Source organism: Cryptotermes secundus, unplaced genomic scaffold (genome assembly GCF_002891405.2).
Source record: "Cryptotermes secundus unplaced genomic scaffold, Csec_1.0 scaffold181, whole genome shotgun sequence".
NCBI classification, from domain to species: Eukaryota; Metazoa; Arthropoda; class Insecta; order Blattodea; family Kalotermitidae; genus Cryptotermes; species Cryptotermes secundus.
The window spans coordinates 1,764,781-1,785,879 of NW_019723906.1; the positions used below are offsets into that span (position 1 = coordinate 1,764,781).

Here is a 21,099-nt window from a genome sequence, read left to right on the forward strand (position 1 = left end):
TTTATGCGAAAACAAGGGTGTGGGGTGGGACTGCGTGAATAGTGCAAGAGGACGCGGCAGGTTGTTAACTGCATTCCTTTCCTAGAATCTCGTCTAACAGGACCTCACATTGTCTACTTACCCTATAGTGTTCCTGCCTAAACCCAGAGAAGTGCAGTAGCGAAAACATGGCAATGAAAAGGAAAGTTTTAAGCATTGAAGAGAAAGTTAAAGTGATTCGTGAAATATTGTGTGTATTGTCAGTGAAAAGCGCTGTAATATGTCTTTGATATTACACATTTGGGCAATTTCACGTTAATGTTACGTTAGTCTGTACTTAACTAAGTATTTCACTAAAAAATGCAACATTTTAACTCGGTTTTTGGTAGATTTTTACATGACCAACATAAGGCTACTGTGGAAGTGCCCATTTCGGTTACGACATTTGTTTATAACGACACTATTTTTAGGTCCCTTTGATGACGTTATAACGAAGTTCTACTGTAGTTTGACGTACATCGAAAAGCACCTGAAGATGGCACTTTTGTGCTGAAACATGTAGTGCAAGAAAGAAGAGTAAGGTGAATAAGTGTATGCACTGTAAGACGGTTGGAATAAATCATGGACATGAATCAGTGCAATAGGACGCTAAAATATAACAATATTATGTCATGTTCGGTTATATATGCAACATGCTGGTGCACACTTTCAAAACTTTTTGTAACAAGATGTATCACAAACACCCTATTTTGAACATTTCTCATTTTAAAAAATCACAATACTATATATATGAGTTCCACCAAAATGGCCCTAGCCTTCAAATACAAAATGTTACCGACATTCCTAACACTGGGTTCTCATTTAAAAAATCACCCTGAAGCTATACATCGAATGCTAGGCTATACTAGAACAATAAGAGGTGGCAGATCAATCGTTAAGAAGTGGTTATCTCCATATTCCCAAGAAATTCCTAATTACCTGCCTCTCTGGTTATAGTATACATAGACTGAACACTGATAATAAAGCTATCCAGTGGAAACAATCTTGAGCAAACTGAAAGCAGTCTTATGGCCTACTTTTCTGCAACTCATTCTAATGCTGTGTCATCCAATTTGCCCCTTGGTATTCCAAGCAAATGCTTTCCCTTGATGCTTCCTGCCCAAACTTCTCCATGAAATTCTTGTCTATGCCATATGGGCTACACATCCAGCCTATTACAACCTTTTGAAACAGCACTATGTGAACTTTATACATAAAAACTATCCTCATTCTGCATCTTCCCCAATTTACTACCAATTCAGCCTTCCAACATCTGAATATCTGCATGCACTTTACTCTCAAACATTTACATTAGTTGAGCTCATCAAAAGGAAAAATGAATCTAGAAATAAGATTACTTTCCTAAATGTAATATCTTTGCTTTCAAATGTAAGCCCTTTACATTCTTGTTCCAGCACAAAGAGTAATATGGCAATATATTTACCATTTCTGGCTTTGATAACCATAAAAGCAGTTATTATATTACATATTGATTTTTCTGAGTGAAATGTTACCACTGTGGTAGACTCCTTGTCAATCAAAATGCTGTTCTTTGGCATGGCAGAGGGCAGGTGATCAAATGCTTGCTTGTATATGTACCTTGACTTCTCTTTCTTCAAAGTAAAAAATTTGAAACATTTCAAGGTATATGTCTGACCTGTGAAACAAATATCCAACTTTCATCTTTTCCTTCACCCACATTCCTGTGCAGGATGTTTACACATGTCTGAGATATAAACATCATATAGTACTAAGATTAAGGACTGAAGATTAATGATGGAACAATGAGTTCAAAATAAATTCTTATATCATTAAGAACTTTCTATCGAATTGTGTTATCTCATGGGAATAATATAAGAAGAAAAAACATTCTTTGAGCAATGACCGCAGCAGTAGATTAACACTAAAATACTTGAAGTTTGCCCATTGTAAACATTTTGGTTGTCAGATTGAGTGAAGTACAGGGAAAATTCCTCTTTCAGTAGAAATAACAAGATTTCCAATCCCCAAATCTGGTACATGCTAAAGAGTTCAGCAGTGATCAATTATGGCACAGAGTCACTAGTTGAATTTCTGGATTATATGTAGTATTTCTCTTGTATTCATTGTTTACTGACAGTTTATGAGGCTGCAGATTTATATGCATATGTATTTAGCGGAAATGTCATATCTCACCCACCCTTTCAATTTTTTATTTCTACCATCCTGTTTCATAGAATTCATACTATACAACCAGCCGCTGGAAGATGTGAACTTAACTTTCAGCATCTGAAAGGAAATCGCTTTCTGCAAATATACTGTCCCAGTATGTTATAATCGTATTAAAAATTCATTTAAATTTCCAAGAATGTAACTCTTATTGACCTTGTGTGCCTAAAATGCTTGTTTAGACTCCAGGAATGATCACTGTTTGTTTGTTAGCCTTGTAGTTGTCCATTTCTAAGAGGTTAATTTGATTAAACGATACAAACTCCGTCCCAAGTGCAAACAATATATATTTTATGTCTTTGATCTTGCTCTCTTCTGCACTACATGTTTCGGCCTCTAACGGCCATCATCACGTGTATACTCTTACGTTGCTGCCACACTGAACCCAGTCTAAAATTTAACATTTAAAAAACACATTGTTATTTTCTTCGTTATTATCAACATCTACCGCCTTGATATCTGTCTGGTATGTAGATTATTTTGCACACATCAATTTTGATTTTCCTGTAGTAGCACTATAAAATCTTTAGTTATAATTTTAAAATCATTTAAAATTTTCTCTAAATTTTAAAATTAAAATTTAGAGAACATTTTAAACGATTTTACAGGAAAATCAAAATTGACGTGTGCAAAATAATCTACATACCAGACAGATATCAACAAGGTAGATGTTGATAATAACGAAGAAAATAACAATGTGTTTTTTAAATGTTAAATTTTAGACTGGGTTCAGTGTGGCAGCAACGTAAGAGTATACACGTGATGATGGCCGTTAGAGGCCGAAACATGTAGTGCAGAAGAGAGCAAGATCAAAGACATAAAATATATATTGTTTGCACTTGGGACGGAGTTTGTATCGTTTAATCAAATTAACCTCTTAGAAATGGACAACTACAAGGCTNTTTGATTACCTTATCCCTAGGACTTGCAAAAATCAAAGTTTATAGTTTTCTCCAGGCAGTCATTCTTAATTTGTCATTTTGTAGTGTTAACATCAGACATAAACATATGAAGACACTTCAGATAATTCCTTGGCTAATCTCATCACCCTTTCATAAAATCTACACCCCTTAGACTCTTAGTTTATCAATACTTTGATATTCCAATAATATTATGAGAGTGCAATGATAATGGCATTATTATTTACGTTGTCTGTTGCACTTACTCCAGTGTGATTTCAGACAGTCTTCAGAAATGCGATTTCATATGAGATCATTTGAAACAAGTTGCTGAAATACCCTTCTGCATTAGGTCCCTGGCCAACACAAGTATAAAATGTTTACAACACACAGAAAACATGCAACAATAATCTGAAAACATATTACCTGCTGAAATATTACGCTTCAATATATCACACAGTTTTTCATGACGCATGGATCCATAAGCATCCAAGATGTCAGTCCGAACAAAATAAATTTTATGTCGATCATTTTGGTTCCAGCGGTCAAATAACGTGCACCACATTTTGTGTAACATGTCTGAAGCTGTAGGTTTAATACTGACAGGATTTAATGCTGCTACCTGGGTCAGGAATGTTAATGCTATTTCGATTGTACGTGAATTGTTGGGTCTGCAACAGTAATAAAAGCACTAGACCATTAACAATTTTCAAATTGGACAGCAAAAGCAAGATCACCTACCACAGCAAACATCCAGACCAGAAGACATGCACATATTTCATCCATGCTTGTATATTTATTCCTTGAAAATTAACATCTCAATAACTCAATACAAGAAAATAAATAAATACATAAATAAAAGCTAAACAAGAGTGTGGGCTCCACTGGGGCTGTATTAGCTGTGTTGAACATTCAGTTTCTGATTCAGAGATTTAAAGTGGAACCCCATTTAACATTCCTTAATTTAAGGTTTTCCCTCATTTAATATTCACGTTTAATGATCCCCAGTGTTCAGTTTTCTCTCTTTAACATTTTCCTCTCAGTTTAGTGTTCAAATCCCCAGTTCCCAAAATAAGCCTCAAATGAGGGCTTCACTTGAGTTAGTTAATTAATGGAAATATAGGCTACTATAATTGATTCATTCGTTTTTAAAACGTTATACTTTCCAAAGTAATGCATGTACAAATATGAATGATATAGAAAAAGAACCGTAAACTCACCAAGTTTGTATTACATGCACCAGTTGGCAGCACGAGTTCAGTGCCTTTACAAAATGGCAACAGAGCAAGAAAAGAGTTTTTGTTTGCTGGAATATGAGAGATGTTCGTCTGTTATAGCAGTGCAACGTGCATTCAAAAGAGAGTATGGAAAAGAACCGCCATGTAAACAAAGCATTTTGCGGTTGTATCGGCAATTTAAGGACACGCTCGATTGGGCATGTTGGTGAGGATGACGTAGCTCTGTTCACTTGGACCCCCAGATCACATGATCTAATGCCTTCTGACTTCTTCCTTTGGGGGTACATTAAGGATCATGTTTACGTACCCCCACTGCCAAGAACACTAGTAGAGCTGAGGAAACGCATCGATGCTGCAGTGACGACCATTGACAGGATGATGCTACAAAATGTGTGGAATGAGCTCGACTACCGCCTGGACGTGTGTCCTATGACTCAAGGGGCATACATAGAACATTTGTAGAGTGTGAAGAAAACTTGGTGAGTTTATGGTTCTTTTTATATATCAATCATATTTGTATGTGTAATGCTTTGGAAAATATAGCGTTTTAAAAACGAATGAATCATTTATAGTAGCCCTGTATATTGTGACATGTCAACCCGTTGTTGGGCGATGGGATGTGGAACAAGTTATTACGAAGACAGATTCTTGATGAACAGTCAGTTGCTAAATTATGCAACAGTGGAACAAGGTTATGCAACCCGCTTCTAAGTGCCAGCTAGTAAACAAGACTTCCGAGCAAGCGCAATGACGTTATACTGCAGTAGTGAGTAGGAGTCATGTGACCCACTCCCTCAGTTGACCGGAAGAGAATATCTGATGAGAAGGAGACAACCCTCCTCTTGTCAACCTGATCTTACCAGATCAGAGACCTCCCTTGGAGGAAACCAGGTCTGATAAAAGAAAAGGGGCTGTGGAAGAAGGTATTTAGGGGGACACCTTTCCCAGCATTACAGAATGAACACACAGCATACATACATACACACATGACATTTAGACATAAAGTACGATTCATTCAGATTAATCTACACCACAGCAAGGCTGCTATGGCAATTTTATGTTGACAACTTGCTGAGGGAAAAGCAGACATAGCACTTATTCAGGAACCTTGGATACATAGGGGCCAAATAAGAGGATTAACAAATTCAGGGGGAACGGTATATTCTGTCGTACCTGGACAAAATGTGAGATCATGCGTATATGTTAATAATCATATTAATGCTTTATCCTTGTTGGAGTTCTGTTCCAGAGACACAGCAACAGTGAGGATGACATACATATTGGGCCAAGGCTGTGAGGAGCTCATCGTCACTTCAGCCTACCTTCCATGACTCGGATGAACCACCACCTTCCAAAGAAGTGAGGGACATCATTGAATATTGCCATCTTAAGAAAAACCACCTCATCATTGGGTGTGACGCCAACGCGCACTATACATTGTGGGGGAGCACTGACATCAACCCAAGATGAGAATGCCTCATGGAATATTTGTTGAGTTCGAACCTTAGTATTCTAAACCAAGGTAACAAGCCTACCTTTTATAATCGTCCAATGCCGCCCTCCATTTATATTTTTTTTTATTTCTATTTAGTTATGAGTATTATAAAATAGTAGGTTACAGTAAGGAATAGTAGATGGACTTAGACCTGTTTATGTATTTAGGTGGTTAAACAATTAGTTTTAACGCACATGCAAGAGCCAGGCAGGAAGGCTCCCTGCTGAGAATCCTTGGATAGCTGGAATGACAGAAAGCGACCATGTTGAGAATTGTGAGGTGGCAAGCGTGACGGGTCGTAAGTTTAAGAAAGGGAAGGGTGTGTATTCGCTTTCTGACGCTTAGCCCAGAATACATCATTTTTGACAGCAAAGACGTTGGAGCAAATTTGGCTAAGTGTGGAGAAAGCTGACAGCCCATTGGAAATCTAGGAAGTTATGTAAACTCCCTTAGTTTAAATTGACCAATGAAGGCAAGATAAGATGTTTCTTGAATTCAGGAGAGCGGGAACCAAAGGGGACGCTATCCAGAGCGTCGGTTTTTGAAAGTCAGTCGTTTACGATTCGTTGGTGTGCACGGACGTAAACTGAACGGTTATAAAGGAAATGGTGCCACAATAAACAAGAATAATATTGTACGTGTGCATTTGCAGCTTCCCTGTGCTCTTCTGAGTTAAGGTCCTTTATTCGATCCTGAGGATAGAACTCCTTGCCCTACCTACTGGCTAGCATAAAAAAAAAAAAAAAAAAGAACCCTGAGAAATTAAAGAGTGCTACGATAACAAAGAGAAGACGAGCGAAGCTGCAACAGGTAAGGTAACGCTGGAAGTTGCATCGCATCGCACAACAAGACGGAAACAGGTGAGAGAAGAAAGGGACGGGCATAAATTGTGGTCTGCAATAGGCTGGTTATTGACTTGACACTAGGGAGCATTAAAATAGGAAACCTGATAAGTAATTGGCATGTATCTGATGAGCCGTCCTTACTGGATCACAGGTATATATGCTTTCAAATAAGCAACATTACAGCAGATCAAGCTACTTATATGAATCCTAAGGGAACCAACTGAGAGTCTTATAAAGATGACTTAAAGGTAAATCTGGAGACCATCTCGCAAAAAATACGCACAATAAAGGATGTTGATCAGTCCATTGACCTCGTATTGGAATTGTCTGGCTAGGACCACTCGTGAATGAAGGAGAGTGCCTTGGTGGAGTAAACAGCTGAGTGGGCTTAGAACCAAAACGAGAAGGCTGTTTAATATAGCTAAAAGAACAGGGCAGTGGGACACCTACAAGGAAGCCCTTACCTGTTACAACAAAGAAATAAGGAAAGCCAAGCGATCCTCATGGAGGAGGCACTGCCAGGAGATCAATGATGTACCAGGGGGTACCAGACTCATGAGAATTATGGCAAAACAGGCGACCAATAAGGTCAGCATGATTAAGCTGCCTAACGGGCAGTATACTCAAACAGGAAGGGAGACACTGAACAAATTATTCTTGGACGATGAACAGGACCAGCAGAACCTGGGCACTTGAATAGCAGAATGAACAGGGCAGACTGGAACCTGGCCAAAGTCATAATTAACCAATCAAAAGTCAGATGGGCACTGAATACCTTTAGACCATTTAAGTCAGCGGGAACAGATGGAATTGTATTGGTATTTTTGCAGCATGGGGCTGTGCACCTGTGCTGCATATATAGAGCCTGCATGCCATATGGTTTTATCCACATGGCCTGGAGGCAAGTTAAGGTGACGTTTATCCCAAAGCCCGGGAAACCTGGTTACACTGAGGCTAAGGCTTATTGTCCTATCAGCCTGTCGTCTTTCCTTTTGAAAATGATGGAGAAAATAGTGGATAGACATATCAGGGACGGGGTGTTGAGGACATATCCTGTACACCAAAACCAGCATGCCAACCAAACAGGTAAATCTACTGAAACCACACTACACAATGTGGTAACACGCATAGAAAGTGCGATCGAACACAAGGATATTGCCTTAGGAGCATTCCTTGACACAGAGGGAGCTTTCGATAGAACCTCATTTGATATAATCAAACAGGCTGCTGGAAAGCATGGCAAAGAGCCTGCAATATGCAGATGGATCAATGCTATGCTGGAAAGCAGAACCATAGCTGCGACATTATTAGGAGAAACCCTGGGGGCATCCGCGTCTAGGGGGTGTCTGCAGGGAGGCGTGCTCTTGCCTCTGCTGTGGGGCCCAGTCTTCAACAATCTCCTGTAGGGACTTAATGATGATGGGTATTACACAGTAGGATATGCTGATGATATAGCAATCCTTATAAATGGAAAATTGCTTTTGACCGTATCAGAGTGTTTTCAAACAGCTCTGTACACGGTCCAACGATTGTGTGAAAGAACAAGCCTTTCCTTCAATCCTAATAAGACGGTAATTATACTGTTTACCAGGAAGAGAAATATAAAGGGCCTTAGGGAACCGACCCTTTTCAATAAATTGATCCAGCTCTCCAGTGATGTCGAGTACCTTGGTCTAGTATTAGACAAGGGACTGATATGGAAAAAGCAGCTGGACAAGGTCATCAATAAAGCCTATAAGGCTTTTTCGATGTGCAGAAGCATGTTTGGTAAAACTTGCGGACTGCAGCCGCATGTTGTGCATTGGATATACACTGCGGTTGTAAGACCCATAATTATATACAGTGCCACAGTATGGTGGCCTAGAGTTAAACTCAAGACAAGCAAGGCAGAACTTAACAAATTGCAAAGTTGGCTTGCTTGGGTATCACAGGAGCAATTCGAACGTCAACAGCTGCACTGGAGATACTCCTTGGACTCCGCCCCACTGCATCTACAGTTGGAGGCAGAGGCCAGGGCAGGAATCTACCGTCTCCAATGCAGTGATCAATGGAAACCTAGAGCCGATAGTTTCGGACATGCACACATAACTCAGGACATGAAAAAAGAACCCATATTACAAATGGGGTCTGACAAAATGATACTGAGAGGTGTATATGAAAAACCCTTCACAGTCAGATTTCCTGACAGGAGTGAATGGGAAGACGGGTTTTGGCCCAATAGAAAAGCAGGACTGATCTGGTATACAGATGATTCCAAGATAAATAAGAGCACTGGAGCTGGTGGCTACTGCTATGGCACGAGGCGGAAACTTAGTTTCAGCCTTGGACAGTACATGACGGTATTCCAGGCAGAAGAATATGCCATTAAGGAATGTATTATGGAGAATTTAGATAGGAACTACAGAAATAGGAACATCTACATTCTATCTGACAGCCAAGCTGCACTTAAAGCGCTTGACAAACACCAGATCAACTCAAAATTGGTCTGGGATTACCATCAAACCCTCATGGAACTGGCCAAACATAACAGGGTACAACTGATATGGGTGCCAAGGCATGAGGGTATTGCTGGAAATGAAACAGCAGCTCAATTGGCTAAGATTGGAGCTGAACATACGTTCAGAGGACCAGCCTGTGGCATCTCTATAGGAGTTGCCAGAAAGGCAATCAGGAACTGGACAAATATGAAGCACAAGAAATACTGGGGATCCTTGACTGGACTAGGCAAGCAAAGGGACTCATACGAGGACCCTCTGCTAAAAGAGCGAAGGAACTGTTGAAGTTAAACAGGAACCAGCTACAATGGGTGGTGGGACTACTTACATGACACTGTCACCTTAAAGGACACCTCTTCAAACTGGGACTAAGTGATAGTCCCACTTGTGAGAGATGTCAAGAAGAAAATGAAACAGCCACCCATATCCTGTGTGAATGTGAGGCCTTAGCTTATTTAAGATTAATGGGTCAATACTTTATTGAACCAAGTGACCAAGCCCCAACATACAAAATCCTTGTACCTGATCCTTATAATTGGCCTGGGGCCCGTCTTCTTTGGCACAAACCGCAACACACCTTTCCCTGGGAATGTGTCAGTCTTTGCAAGTGCTGCAGCCTTCTCTTTGTCAACTGGCTGCAGTTTCTTGCTTCTGATTAATTCCAGCAGTGCTCTATCATTAATCTTTTGCTGAACTCTCTGCCTATAGAAAAGTAATTTGTTGCGCTGCTGTAACCCTTCAGTTATATAGAACTGTGTTTTCAATAGCACGAACACAAATTCTTCTAACAGCCAAACAACAACCTGAAACAAATACATCATGGAATGCAGAATTTTATGGTGAGTATTGAATTAAACTAAGTAACCTCATGATATAGAATTTTCATCACTGTGAATGAAAAAGCCTGCAATGGCATAACAACTGAGCCAGTTAAAAAAATGGTTCACAAATTCATAACCAGGTTTTCTAAGCACTGATTCAGTACACTTCATAGTAGGAATGGTCTGGAAAAAGGGATGCTCTTATCTCTTTGTACTTCAATTCTGTTCTAGGACATGATAGTAGGAAAGTCGATGAGAATGAGGAAGGACTGGAAGTAGACAGTCTGCTTTGTTTGCTACCTGCTTCATGATGGTTTCTTTCTAGGCTTACTCTTCAACCCTGAAGATGGAGATGATATATTCCTCCCAAAAGATAAAAATCTTCTCAACAACAAATTTAGCTAAAACAATTTTTTTTAAATAAATGGTTATTTGTTAAGATCACATATGTACTGATGATGTAACTGGATATGCAGAGGTCATTGACTAGCCTATGGATATCCTTCAGTGATGCAATGGGATGGCCAGAGTCATGGTTGCTTTTCCCATCTTATTTTACATTCTGCAGGCATTTCAGGAATAAAAGGAGGGAATATCTGAAAGACAATATTGATGAGCTTGCAATGAACAGTAAGAACAAGAACATTAGAGACCTGTATAGAGGAATAAATGACTTTAAGGTGGGTCACCAACTTAGATATAACTTTGTGAAGGATGACAATGGTGATCTGTTTGCAGATTCCCACAAACATTTTGAATAGGTGGAAGAACTACTTCTCTGTTATTGAATGTATGAGTCAGTGATGTTAGGCAGATACAAATACATACAGCTGAGCCATTAGGACCTAATCCTAGCCTTTCTAAGGTTGAAATGGCTATTGCAAAATTGAAAAGGTAGTGATCAAATTCCGGCAGAATTAATTCAAGCAGGAGGCGAAATATTACGTTCTAAGATCAATAAGTTAATTAATTCTATTTGGAATTAGGAAAAATTGCCTGATCAGTGGAAGGAGTCTTATTACTGTACTAGTTCACAATAAGAGTGATAAAAACTGACTGTAGCAATTACAGGGGGATATCACTGCTATCAACTTCTTACAAAATTATATCCAATATTCTTCTCTCAAGGTTAAGTCCATATATAGATGAAATTATTGGGGAGCATCAGTGTGAATTTTGACATAACACATCAACTACTGATCAGATCTTTTGCATTCATCAGATACTGCAGAAAAATTGGAAGTACAATGAGACAGTTTATCAGGTATTCGTAGACTTCGAGGAAGCCTATGATTCAGTTAGGAGGGAAGTAATGTGCAATGGGGTACCCATGAAACTAGTTAGGCTGATTAAAATGTGTAGTAAAGTCCATATAGGTAAACATTTGTCTGATAATTTTCCTATCCAGAATGGTCTAAAACAAGGAGATGCTTTATCACCACTGCTTTTCAACTTTGCTTTAGAATATGCCATTAGGAAGGTCCAGGAAAACCAGGGGGGACTGAAACTAAATTGGACACATCAGCTGCTGGTCTGTGCTGATGATGTGAATCTACTGGGTGACAATGTAGACTCCATAAAGAAAAATACAGAAACTTTAATTGATGTTAGTAAGGAGGCTGGTCTAGAACTAAACACAGAGAAAACTAAGTATATGTTGAATGCTGTCTCCTGGGATGTGGTGTTGTGTAGACCTTGTGTGAACGATATTTCGGAGCCACCTGCTCATGCTGGTTCCTCGCTCACGGGTTTTTCTACCCTGAAGATGGAGACGATACGTTCCTCCGAAACGAAGGTTCACACAAGATCTACATGGTGCCATATGCCAGAGGACAGCATTCTTCATAGTCACCACTGTGAAAACCTCAAATCTTACATATGTTGCTCTCTCATTACCAGAATGCAGGGCAAAATCATGACATAAAGGCATCTAACAGATTTTTGGAAGATGTGCCACAGTTCAGATACTTGGGAACAACCATAACAAATCAAAACCTGATTAAGGAGGAGAATAAGAAAGGACTGAATCTGGACAACGCTTGCTATCATTCAGTCCAGAACCTCTTGTCTTCTCGTCTGCTGTCTAAAAACATAAAAATTAGAATATACAAAACTATAATTCTGCCTGTGGTTCTGTATGGGTGTGAAACTTGGTCTCTGACATTAAGGGAGGAACATATACTGAGGGTGTTTTAGAACAGAGTGTTGAGGAGAATATGTGGACCAAAGAGAGATGAAGTGATGGGAGGTTGGAGAAAACTGCATAATGAGGAGCTTCGTAACTTGCACTTTTCTCCAAGTATAACTATAAAGACCAAGTCAAGGATAATGAGATGGGCAGGGCATGTAGCACAAATGGGAGATAAGAGCAATGCATATAGTATATTGTTGGGAAAGCCAGAAGGAAAGAGACCACTAGGGTAGGTGGGCGGACAATATTAAAATGGATCTTAGAGATATAGGATTGGATGGTATGGTATGGGTTGGAGTGATCTGGCTCAGGATAGGGACCAGTGGAGGGCTCTTGTGAACACAGTAATGAACATTCGGGTTCCATAAAATGCAGGGAAATTCTTGAGTAGCTGCATAATTGATAGCTTCTCAGCTCCATGAGTGAGTATATTACCCTTGTTTAAGATGTCTGTGTAACTACTATTTCTGATGGGTAAAAAGCGTGTTTTTATTACAACTGGGGACTCAGCAAGCATCTGCAGGAATGCATCTCACTTACAAGATGGAAATCAATAAAGAAACAGGGTTTGTGTTGTGGTATTTCATGATGGAGGAATATTTTCATGAACGTATCTCTTCCATAAAGAAGGATTATCCTGTACAAAATATGTACAAAATAACTTGGGTGATCATAAAGGCATTGCGAAAGAGAGCAAGAGTTACTGGCTCAGGGCAGAAACAGTAGGACTCTTGCAAACATGGCACTGACTGAAGACTGCTCTTCAGGAATGTGATGCCATCCTCCACCTATGATCTCACATGGCAATGATCCTTTGGGTTCTATGAAAGGTTGGGTATTTCTTGACTACCTGAGCAACTATTAGCTTCTCAACGATTCACTTCAAGGAGGTGGGCATTACTGATGATTTTACAATATGGTGAATTACTCATACCTTGGCAAAGATGTTCATCTTCAAAGCAGACTCAGTTACAGAATTAAGCCAGGGAACATGTGTGATTTTCAAATCAGACACTAGACTGCCTAGTCTGAAGTTCTGGAATTTCCCACTGTTCACCAATTTTCTGCAGAACCTTTTGAATACTCTTGCATTGTGGTTACAACCAAGAAGTCCAAGCGGCACCACCTTTCTTAGTACCTCTGTAACAAATCCTGACACCAGTCTTTGGTCCAGTGGCTGCATTATTCTCATGGCCTGCTGCTGCTGATGTTCAGTTTTGTTCTTGGACTGTCTCTTCAAGTGGTGTGTGAATATGTAGCTGTAAGGTGAAAGACGTCTGTGTCTCTTCATTAACTTCAGTAACAAAATCTTAAGATCTGAAAAATTATCTTTCATTCTTCTAGGTACTGACACATTCACACCAACATCTTTTAAAAGAATGTGATCAAGGACTACAGATGCACCTTCCTGGGTTGCAGGCACTTTCATAAGCATATGCCCACTTGGCCAATGCTCATGCGTAGCAAGGCCATACAACACTCGCTGATTAGAAAATACTTTTGTTGCCTTGTAGCCTACTCTGTTGTCAGTGCTAGTATTAGGCTTTATTTTCTTCTGGCTCCTTCTGGTCTTTCGCACTTGTCTGTCAACCTCGTCCATCTCTATAGAAAAGACACAAAACAGTAAAATTGTTTGACATAATGGGTAAAACAGCATTTGATGTCATACTTATCTAATTTTCATAATAAATGTTCTGATTTCAAGTACACTTTTGTCTGAAATATTTCTGATAAATATTGGAGAAATATGTGCAGATATGCATGGAAGTCTTAATGTGAAGTCACCGTTAAACATGTCTGATCTAAGTCAAAATTCAAGTCATACAGCAATTTTTCATTAAATTCTTCAATATTAAATTTCATGAAAATCCATCCAATATTTGCAAACATGCTTAAGAATTCCTGGAAAATGGCGCAAGTTCCTATCTTGGTGCCCTCTTCTTCAACACCTTGAAGCTTGTAAGAGGTCCAAAAAACGTGGTAATAAGTGCCATGTTTGTTCCCAAAATCCCAACACAGAAGTATTACATCATGTTGAAATGTCAATATCAGCTACACAATGCTTACAAATATGGAATTCTTACTCGATCATCAACAGACACATAGGTATTTAATGCAGACATAAAAGAGTACAACTGATATGGGTGCCAGTTAATGAGGGTATTGCAGGGAATGAAACCGTAGATCAGCTGGCAAGAACAGGATCTGAACAGTCATTCATAGGACCTGAACCAGCTTGCGGTATCTCAATTGGAGTTGCCAAAAGAAGCGATCAGGGACTGGACTGCTAGAAATCATAAAAAATAAATACTGGGAATCCATAACTGGACTCAAAACAGGAAAAAGGTTTTATAGCAAGACCCTCTGCCAGAAGAATGAAGGATCTGTCAAAATTAAACAGACATCAACTAAGATGGGTGGTAGGATTACTTACCAGACACTGCCACCTAAAAGGACACCTTTTCAAGTTGGGACTGGCAGATAGCCCAACTTGTGAAAGGTGCCTACAAGAAAACGAATCAGCCACACACATCCCGTGTGACTGTGAGGCCATAGCTTATTTAAGATTTTGTCACTTGAGTCAGTTTTTTATGGAACCAAGTGACTTTTATGATGCGCCCATAAGCAGGGTCCTATACTTTATTAAAAGTGTAGGATTAATAAATAGATCACTGAAGGTTGCAGTGCAGGGGCTGGCTTTTATGACCCACCCCTTACATACATGCATACATAGGTATTTAATGACTATATAAGAAATGGTTTCAAGCAGCGTTATTAATTACTATTTATTATGTTCAATATCTGGGAATAAATTTCAGGTAAATTGTCATGAGTTTCATTCTAGATGGCAGTAACCATATGATAATAAGTTAGGAATCATATGTAAAGTCTAGCATTTCTGGTACATTCACTCTGTCGCTGCATCTAGGTACATTAAAAATCTCTCGTTTAATTATTTCAGAAAGTGTAAAACCAATAGGAAATGTGTTTTGGCCATCTTCATGGCATGATGCTTAACTAAGCACAGACAGCTTTGTCCTTACTTCTTTCATAGAAATAATGTTTTATTTCTCTGCATGACTTTTTTTCAAAATAATTTCATCTCCAATGAATATTTGGCGAGTCACGGTCAGGATGAGCAAAAAAATATATACAGTCCTCACATAAAATATTCGTTATTACGTTCTGAATTTAACCAAAAACTTCAATGTTGATATGAAATTCAGTAAAACTCTCCAGTGGCAAATTTAATTAAGAGTTATTCAGTGGTTGTCGATTTTCACATACAGGCTGATGCAAACTGTTGAAACCATTTGTTGGGGAGGAGCCAAAAAAAAAAAAACAGACTGAACATTTAAGGTGATTATTTTGTTATTTGCTATTGTGTTTGGGTTAGGAAAACTGCATTCACAGAAAATTCCTTTAACAATAATTCAATGTGTGTTTATTTATGTGCAAACTTAACAGCACAGTGGCCAGTTACAAAGTTAGCACGAGTACACAGAAATACACAGAAAATTAAAGAGCAAAATACAAAATATAACAGTCTATACAATATCAATAAATTAGTAACAATTCCAAGAAAAGAAAAGAACAAAAAAAAAAAGTTAGCTTTAACAGGAGAGAAAAATAAAATAAGTACATTTCGAATGGTTATTCCATTATGTGATGAGAAAGGACAATACACATACACACACACACATAAAATTTAATAATAATAATAACCCAATTAATTCTTATTTATTCATGTGGCAGCTCAACATCCTAATTCAATTCACTTCAATTCATGTTTAATTACGTACAAATTAACAGCATAGAGGCCAATTAAAAGGTTACCATGAGTACATAGAATTACATAAAAATACTTAAAAAACAAATACAAAATTTGAGAGTCTACATAATGACAATAGATTAATAATAATGCCAAGAAAAATTAAAGTTAACGTTAACAGGAGAGAACAATAAAATAAGACCACATAGTAATATTAAGAGTATCATTAACAATTCCACGTTCAGTGTCAATGACAGAAACTGTTCCGATTGCAAATATGTATAATAATAATAATAATAATAATAATAATAATAATAATAATTGTAAATGTACTGGTAAGTTGTTTTTAAACTGCCTGTTATAACGAAAAACATACAATTGGCATCTGCAGCGGTCAATTCTAATTTCAAATGTACAGTGTAGGAAATGCAGTAAAAGTCCCTCACAACCAATGAATTAATGTGGTTGTTTGAGAAGGAAATATTCAAACAATACTTACTGGATTCGATGGTTTCCTACCGTCCTTAGGAACCGACACTGTTCTTACCGTTCTTACTATAGGGGAAATATACGATGTGTAATCGGAAGTATTTAGGTCAACAAAATCGTCTAATTTTCTATTGTGAACTTCTGGACATATAATTCAATTAGATTGTTTACTTCGATAGCTCCCAAAAATCTAATCATTCGATATTTCTCATTCGATTATGCAATTCTCTAAACAAACGTTGTCCGTAAATGCGCGGGAATGAGTGAATTTGACATAGTACTGAAATCGGACAAGAAATCACGTTTTCATTTTAAACACGATGGCAAGTACAGAACAAGAAACCAAAGGCTCAGTTACACTGAAGGGATCATCTGATCTTGTTAAGGAATATTTAGGCATGTATAATAACTTTAAAAATATAGAAACTATGTTTTGAAGTGACTTTATGATCCTAACCTACTACATGCCATATGGTTGACTTAGGTGTTTATTTATGATACTGTAAAACTTGCTGTGAGATAATTATTAGGAATTTCTTGTGTATGTAAGAATTAAATGTATCACGTGTCTTGTGCATTTTCTAGTGTAAAGGACATTGGAATGCATGTAAACTATAAATCTTGAATAATGCCCCAGTGTTAATATCAAATTAATTATTTCATTTAAGATTATGGAATCAACAGTATTCTTTATCAGCGGGGCATTTATCCTGCAGAAACGTTTGTGCCAGCCGAACATTTTGGAATCACAATGTACATGTCAACTGATGAAAAAATTAAGTCATTTCTAAAATCTGTTCTGGAACAAATTCGAGGTTAGTATTTCTTATGTGACAGTTTTTGCAGTCATCCTACAGCAGACTTATAGTTAAACCTCAATTAAATTTTGTTATTTTAGACTGGCTTTGTCAAAAGAAAATGCAGAAGGTATCACTTATAATATCAAATTCAGCTACAAAGGAGGTGCTGGAACGATGGGATTTCAAAGTCCAGTATGAAGGTGATGGAAATGCTACAGAAAGTGGAAAAACTGTTGGAAACAAGGACTTTACACTTATCCAGAAAGAAATACGCAGTGTTTTGAGGCAGATCTCAGGAACTGTAAGCTTTCTACCATTACTGGACTGTTTGTGTAAGTATGAGGCCTGATACATAAGAGGCAGTGTCTGTAAAACTTTTAAACCGAAGATATTTTGATTCATCAATGGCAGTTCACCAATTTCCTCCCACCACTTCCATTACTTTCATCAATATACTTGTATATTTAGTGGGTATGGAATGGAATGGGGGCACGTGGTAGCATAGTGGTTAAGGCACTATGCTACAAGTAGGAAGGTCGTGGGTTCATTGGATTTTTTTCAATTGACCTAATCCTTCCCGGCCACACCATGGCCCTGGGGTTCACTCAGCCTCTAACAGAAATGAGTACCTGGAATTAAATAATTTTCCTGGAGAGTAAAGTGCGGCCGGTGCGTAAGGCTGACAACCTTACCGCCATCTTTGAGCAGTTTTTTCTAGATAATGTGGGACCCTCAGCGTCTCACATCCCTATGGGCCTTCATGGCCTGTTACAGGAATAGCTGTACTTTTACTTTATGGAATGGACTGGACAGAATATTTCTCTCTGCAGTAGTGTTTTGGCTTTAAATTATAGTTTTGATTATATATATGTAATGTATAAGATTTTTATGAGTATGACATCAGGTACTGTTTCTGCACCATTTTATACAGAGATAAATATGACCAAAATACTTTGTATTAATATGCAGTGAATGCTGTTTATGACTGGTACGAAGTGTTTCCTTTCTAATTAAATTAAATAATAATAGAGTGTGCATAAGCACAATTAAAAAGTAGGTTTACACAAATGAAGTCACTGATTACAGTTTAAACAGAATGTGGAGAGTCATTCCATTGTTGCTTAAAAGCAGAGTTTGCTAGTGTTTATTCTTGTCGTTATTTCACTGATGATCTTAATTAGTTTGTATTACAGTGTGAAATGATGTTAAGCTTGCGAGAAGTAATAACAATTAAAACTGTAGTTATTAATACCCATACTCAGGATTATGTAAATATTACTGACTCCATCTCCATGGAGCAGAATCCGTTTTGGGAAGCTGATAGTCATTTAAGATTTGAGGTTTTCATGGCCTTCCTAATAGTCATTCAGCTTACCAAGAAATTCCCCAGCACCCTTCATGGAAACTGAAGGTTCATTATTATTTTTGCAAAAGTCTGCGTATATATCATAAAAATATTTGTTTGTATAAAACTAACCTAGCCAAATTTAACATTACAACCAACATGATAGGGCCTGAAGTTGATGGTCCCTCATTTACTGATGGGCTAGCTACTGCATAGTGACTGACTGGTTGCTATGAAATCTGCTGCTTGGTATTTTCATGAAATATTCTTCTGTTCAGAATGGGGTCTTGAAGTGCCAAACTTCTGTTTTTAAGCATGCTTTCAATTTTGAGAAAACAGTTCAAGGAACACAGCAAAGATGCAGCATTAAAATGATAAAAAATTAAATAAAACTGTTGGCATTTCTTGTTGTAGTGAATAAGGATTGCTCATAAATACTCCAGCTCACATTGTGCCATGTAAATAGGAGCCAAACAGACTTAAATCTCATGGTTTCATGTTTCTTTTTGTAATCTTGTTGTATTGAATATTTCCCAAATATTTTATGTTGTTGGCTTATGCAGCACTATAAAGCCATGATATTGTAACGTGTTTCGTTACTGAAGACGCCGTAGAGATGGTTAATTGGTTTATTTAACAATCTACAAGTAACGGCTACAATTACTTATCACACAGTTGCGGGGTTTCACAGTTTATAACCCTAATCGCATTAATCTGTTACCACTGTTGCGGGGTTTCACGATTTATAACCCTATGCGCAAATCAGCTCACTCTGCCTTCAGTAGTCTACACGTTTACAGTAGGGGAGCTATGTATCACTGTATCACACACTCCCAATTACACAATCACACACACGTCCGGATCTTCTTTCCGCGACGGCTGCTATACTCCAACAGTAGTCAGCTGACTGGAGAACTGTTGATAACACACTCGGCGACTATTACGTTACAACTCGGCGATGCCCACATTCCAACTCTGCTGTAACCACATAACAACTGACTGGTAGCTGCTGTGCGGTTCCCTTATATATCCGCAGTGGTGCCTGTTGCAGGCCACGTCACAGTGGGAAGCGGTTCCGCGTTACCGTGGCGTCACCGCGCGTGGCGCGGGGGCTACCAGGATGCGGGGGCTCGGCTATCTTCGGCTCCGCTCGTGACGTCACCGCGGGGAGAGTGGCGGGGGGATGATTCGCCTATTACGCGAGCGCTACTTTACCGCTACGTTCCGCTGGGGAGGTAGGGGTCAACATGTCACAATATTTTCAGCTAAACTTTCGGTAACTTAATCTTCATAATGAACGCTTATGATAATGTTACATACGAAAATCGTTCTGTGGATGTATTTCATAAATGAACCATGCATTGCTATCTTAGCTATTGATAACACAGTGGCCTGTTGTCAGTAGGATGCAGAAGCTGGTGGCCAACAGGAGAGCAGAGAAACTGCTAGGCATGCTGTGGTAACATTTGTGCATTGTTGATTTCTCTAATTATTAAAATTGAGCTACTTACCTGAGGCATATAGTGTTATGGGACAGGAAGTGGTAGGAACTGAGAAAGGAGTGGGGTAATCTGATGTCAATCGTGATTTTATAAGGTATGGTAATTAACTGTTAATTGTAACATTTCACTGAACCATCTACATTTTTCTTTCACACATTTAACATCCACTATGCAACAGAGCTTCTTTCAAAGATGGGTAAGAATCAGAATGTATATTGAATGGTTCTTTGTTATTAAACAAGCAGCTATTGAAGACACCATTCCATATAGATTTTTACTTGGGAGGTACTCAGTGTAATCTCACCTATGACATGAGCTATCCTGAAAAGGTCTGTCTTCTGGAATATAATGCTGCATAGTCTGGTGAAAATCAACCAGTGTTTTGGAGGAATGTATTGCCTCCATCTTGGTTGAAGAGTAAGCCAAGGGAGCAGTCAGCAAGAAGCAAAGAGAACAGCCTACTCTGTCAGAATGCATTTAACCCATACAAGTCAGAATTAAATTTACTTGACAACCTTTTTAGATGGAAAATGAGTACAGATAAATGAACAGACATGACCTCCCATTATGCATTCATTTTATGCACCTAATGCAAAGAATGGATACAAATTATTATTTTATAGTGTTAAGAAATAATTTATTATTGTGTTAGGATTCTTTTATTCAATTTATTTGTTTCTTGTTTCTATAGGCACATTTGACCTTCAGGTCTACACAGTCACTGACTGTGAGGTACCACAGGAATGGGATGAAACACAACCATGCTTCATTGCAAATGCACAAGAAATGCCTCTTCGAACTTTCTCCACATCCCTTCATAGAGTGGAAACACATGTAAGTTACAAGGCTGAATGAACTGGAATGGTGTACGAATGCAGTCATTGTAAGAATCTGTTCTATTTATGTGTACATGAATTCATGGATAAGTCCAGTAATAATCTATCTGAGGACAGATTGTGTTTGTATTAACGAATTTTTCAA

The 21,099-nt window shown here is 38.4% G+C and overlaps 2 protein-coding genes across 2 annotated transcripts in view; one reads left to right on the forward strand and one right to left on the reverse strand.

Moving 5' to 3' along the window:
* LOC111862026 (telomerase reverse transcriptase) overlaps positions 1 to 16,625 on the reverse strand; it is a 28,871-nt gene extending 12,246 nt beyond the window's left edge. Inside the window, exons 1-5 of the mRNA XM_023847075.2 lie at positions 16,482 to 16,625; positions 13,145 to 13,812; positions 9,721 to 10,001; positions 3,552 to 3,796; positions 1,533 to 1,675 (exon numbers count right to left, since the gene is read on the reverse strand). Coding sequence (XP_023702843.1) covers positions 1,533 to 1,675; positions 3,552 to 3,796; positions 9,721 to 10,001; positions 13,145 to 13,810 — 1,335 coding nt within the window. The 5' untranslated portion in view covers positions 13,811 to 13,812; positions 16,482 to 16,625. The remainder of the gene's footprint in view (positions 1 to 1,532; positions 1,676 to 3,551; positions 3,797 to 9,720; positions 10,002 to 13,144; positions 13,813 to 16,481) is intronic.
* A 92-nt stretch (positions 16,626 to 16,717) lies between these two features.
* On the forward strand, positions 16,718 to 21,099 carry LOC111862027 (mitotic spindle assembly checkpoint protein MAD2A). The gene is made up of 4 exons (XM_023847076.2): positions 16,718 to 16,867; positions 17,140 to 17,286; positions 17,370 to 17,603; positions 20,810 to 21,099. The coding sequence occupies exons 1-4, from the start codon at positions 16,792 to 16,794 to the stop codon at positions 20,971 to 20,973; spliced, it is 621 nt and encodes a 206-aa protein (XP_023702844.1). The 5' UTR covers positions 16,718 to 16,791; the 3' UTR covers positions 20,974 to 21,099.

Excerpts from the sequence above, each read along its gene's own strand:
- LOC111862027 (XM_023847076.2), top strand. The coding sequence starts at position 16,792 with ATGGCAAGTACAGAACAAGAAACCAAAGGCTCAGTTACACTGAAGGGA. Across the intron at positions 17,287-17,369 it reads TGTTCTGGAACAAATTCGAG|ACTGGCTTTGTCAAAAGAAA; the intron begins GTTAGTATTTCT and ends TTGTTATTTTAG. Across the intron at positions 17,604-20,809 it reads ACCATTACTGGACTGTTTGT|GCACATTTGACCTTCAGGTC; the intron begins GTAAGTATGAGG and ends TTGTTTCTATAG.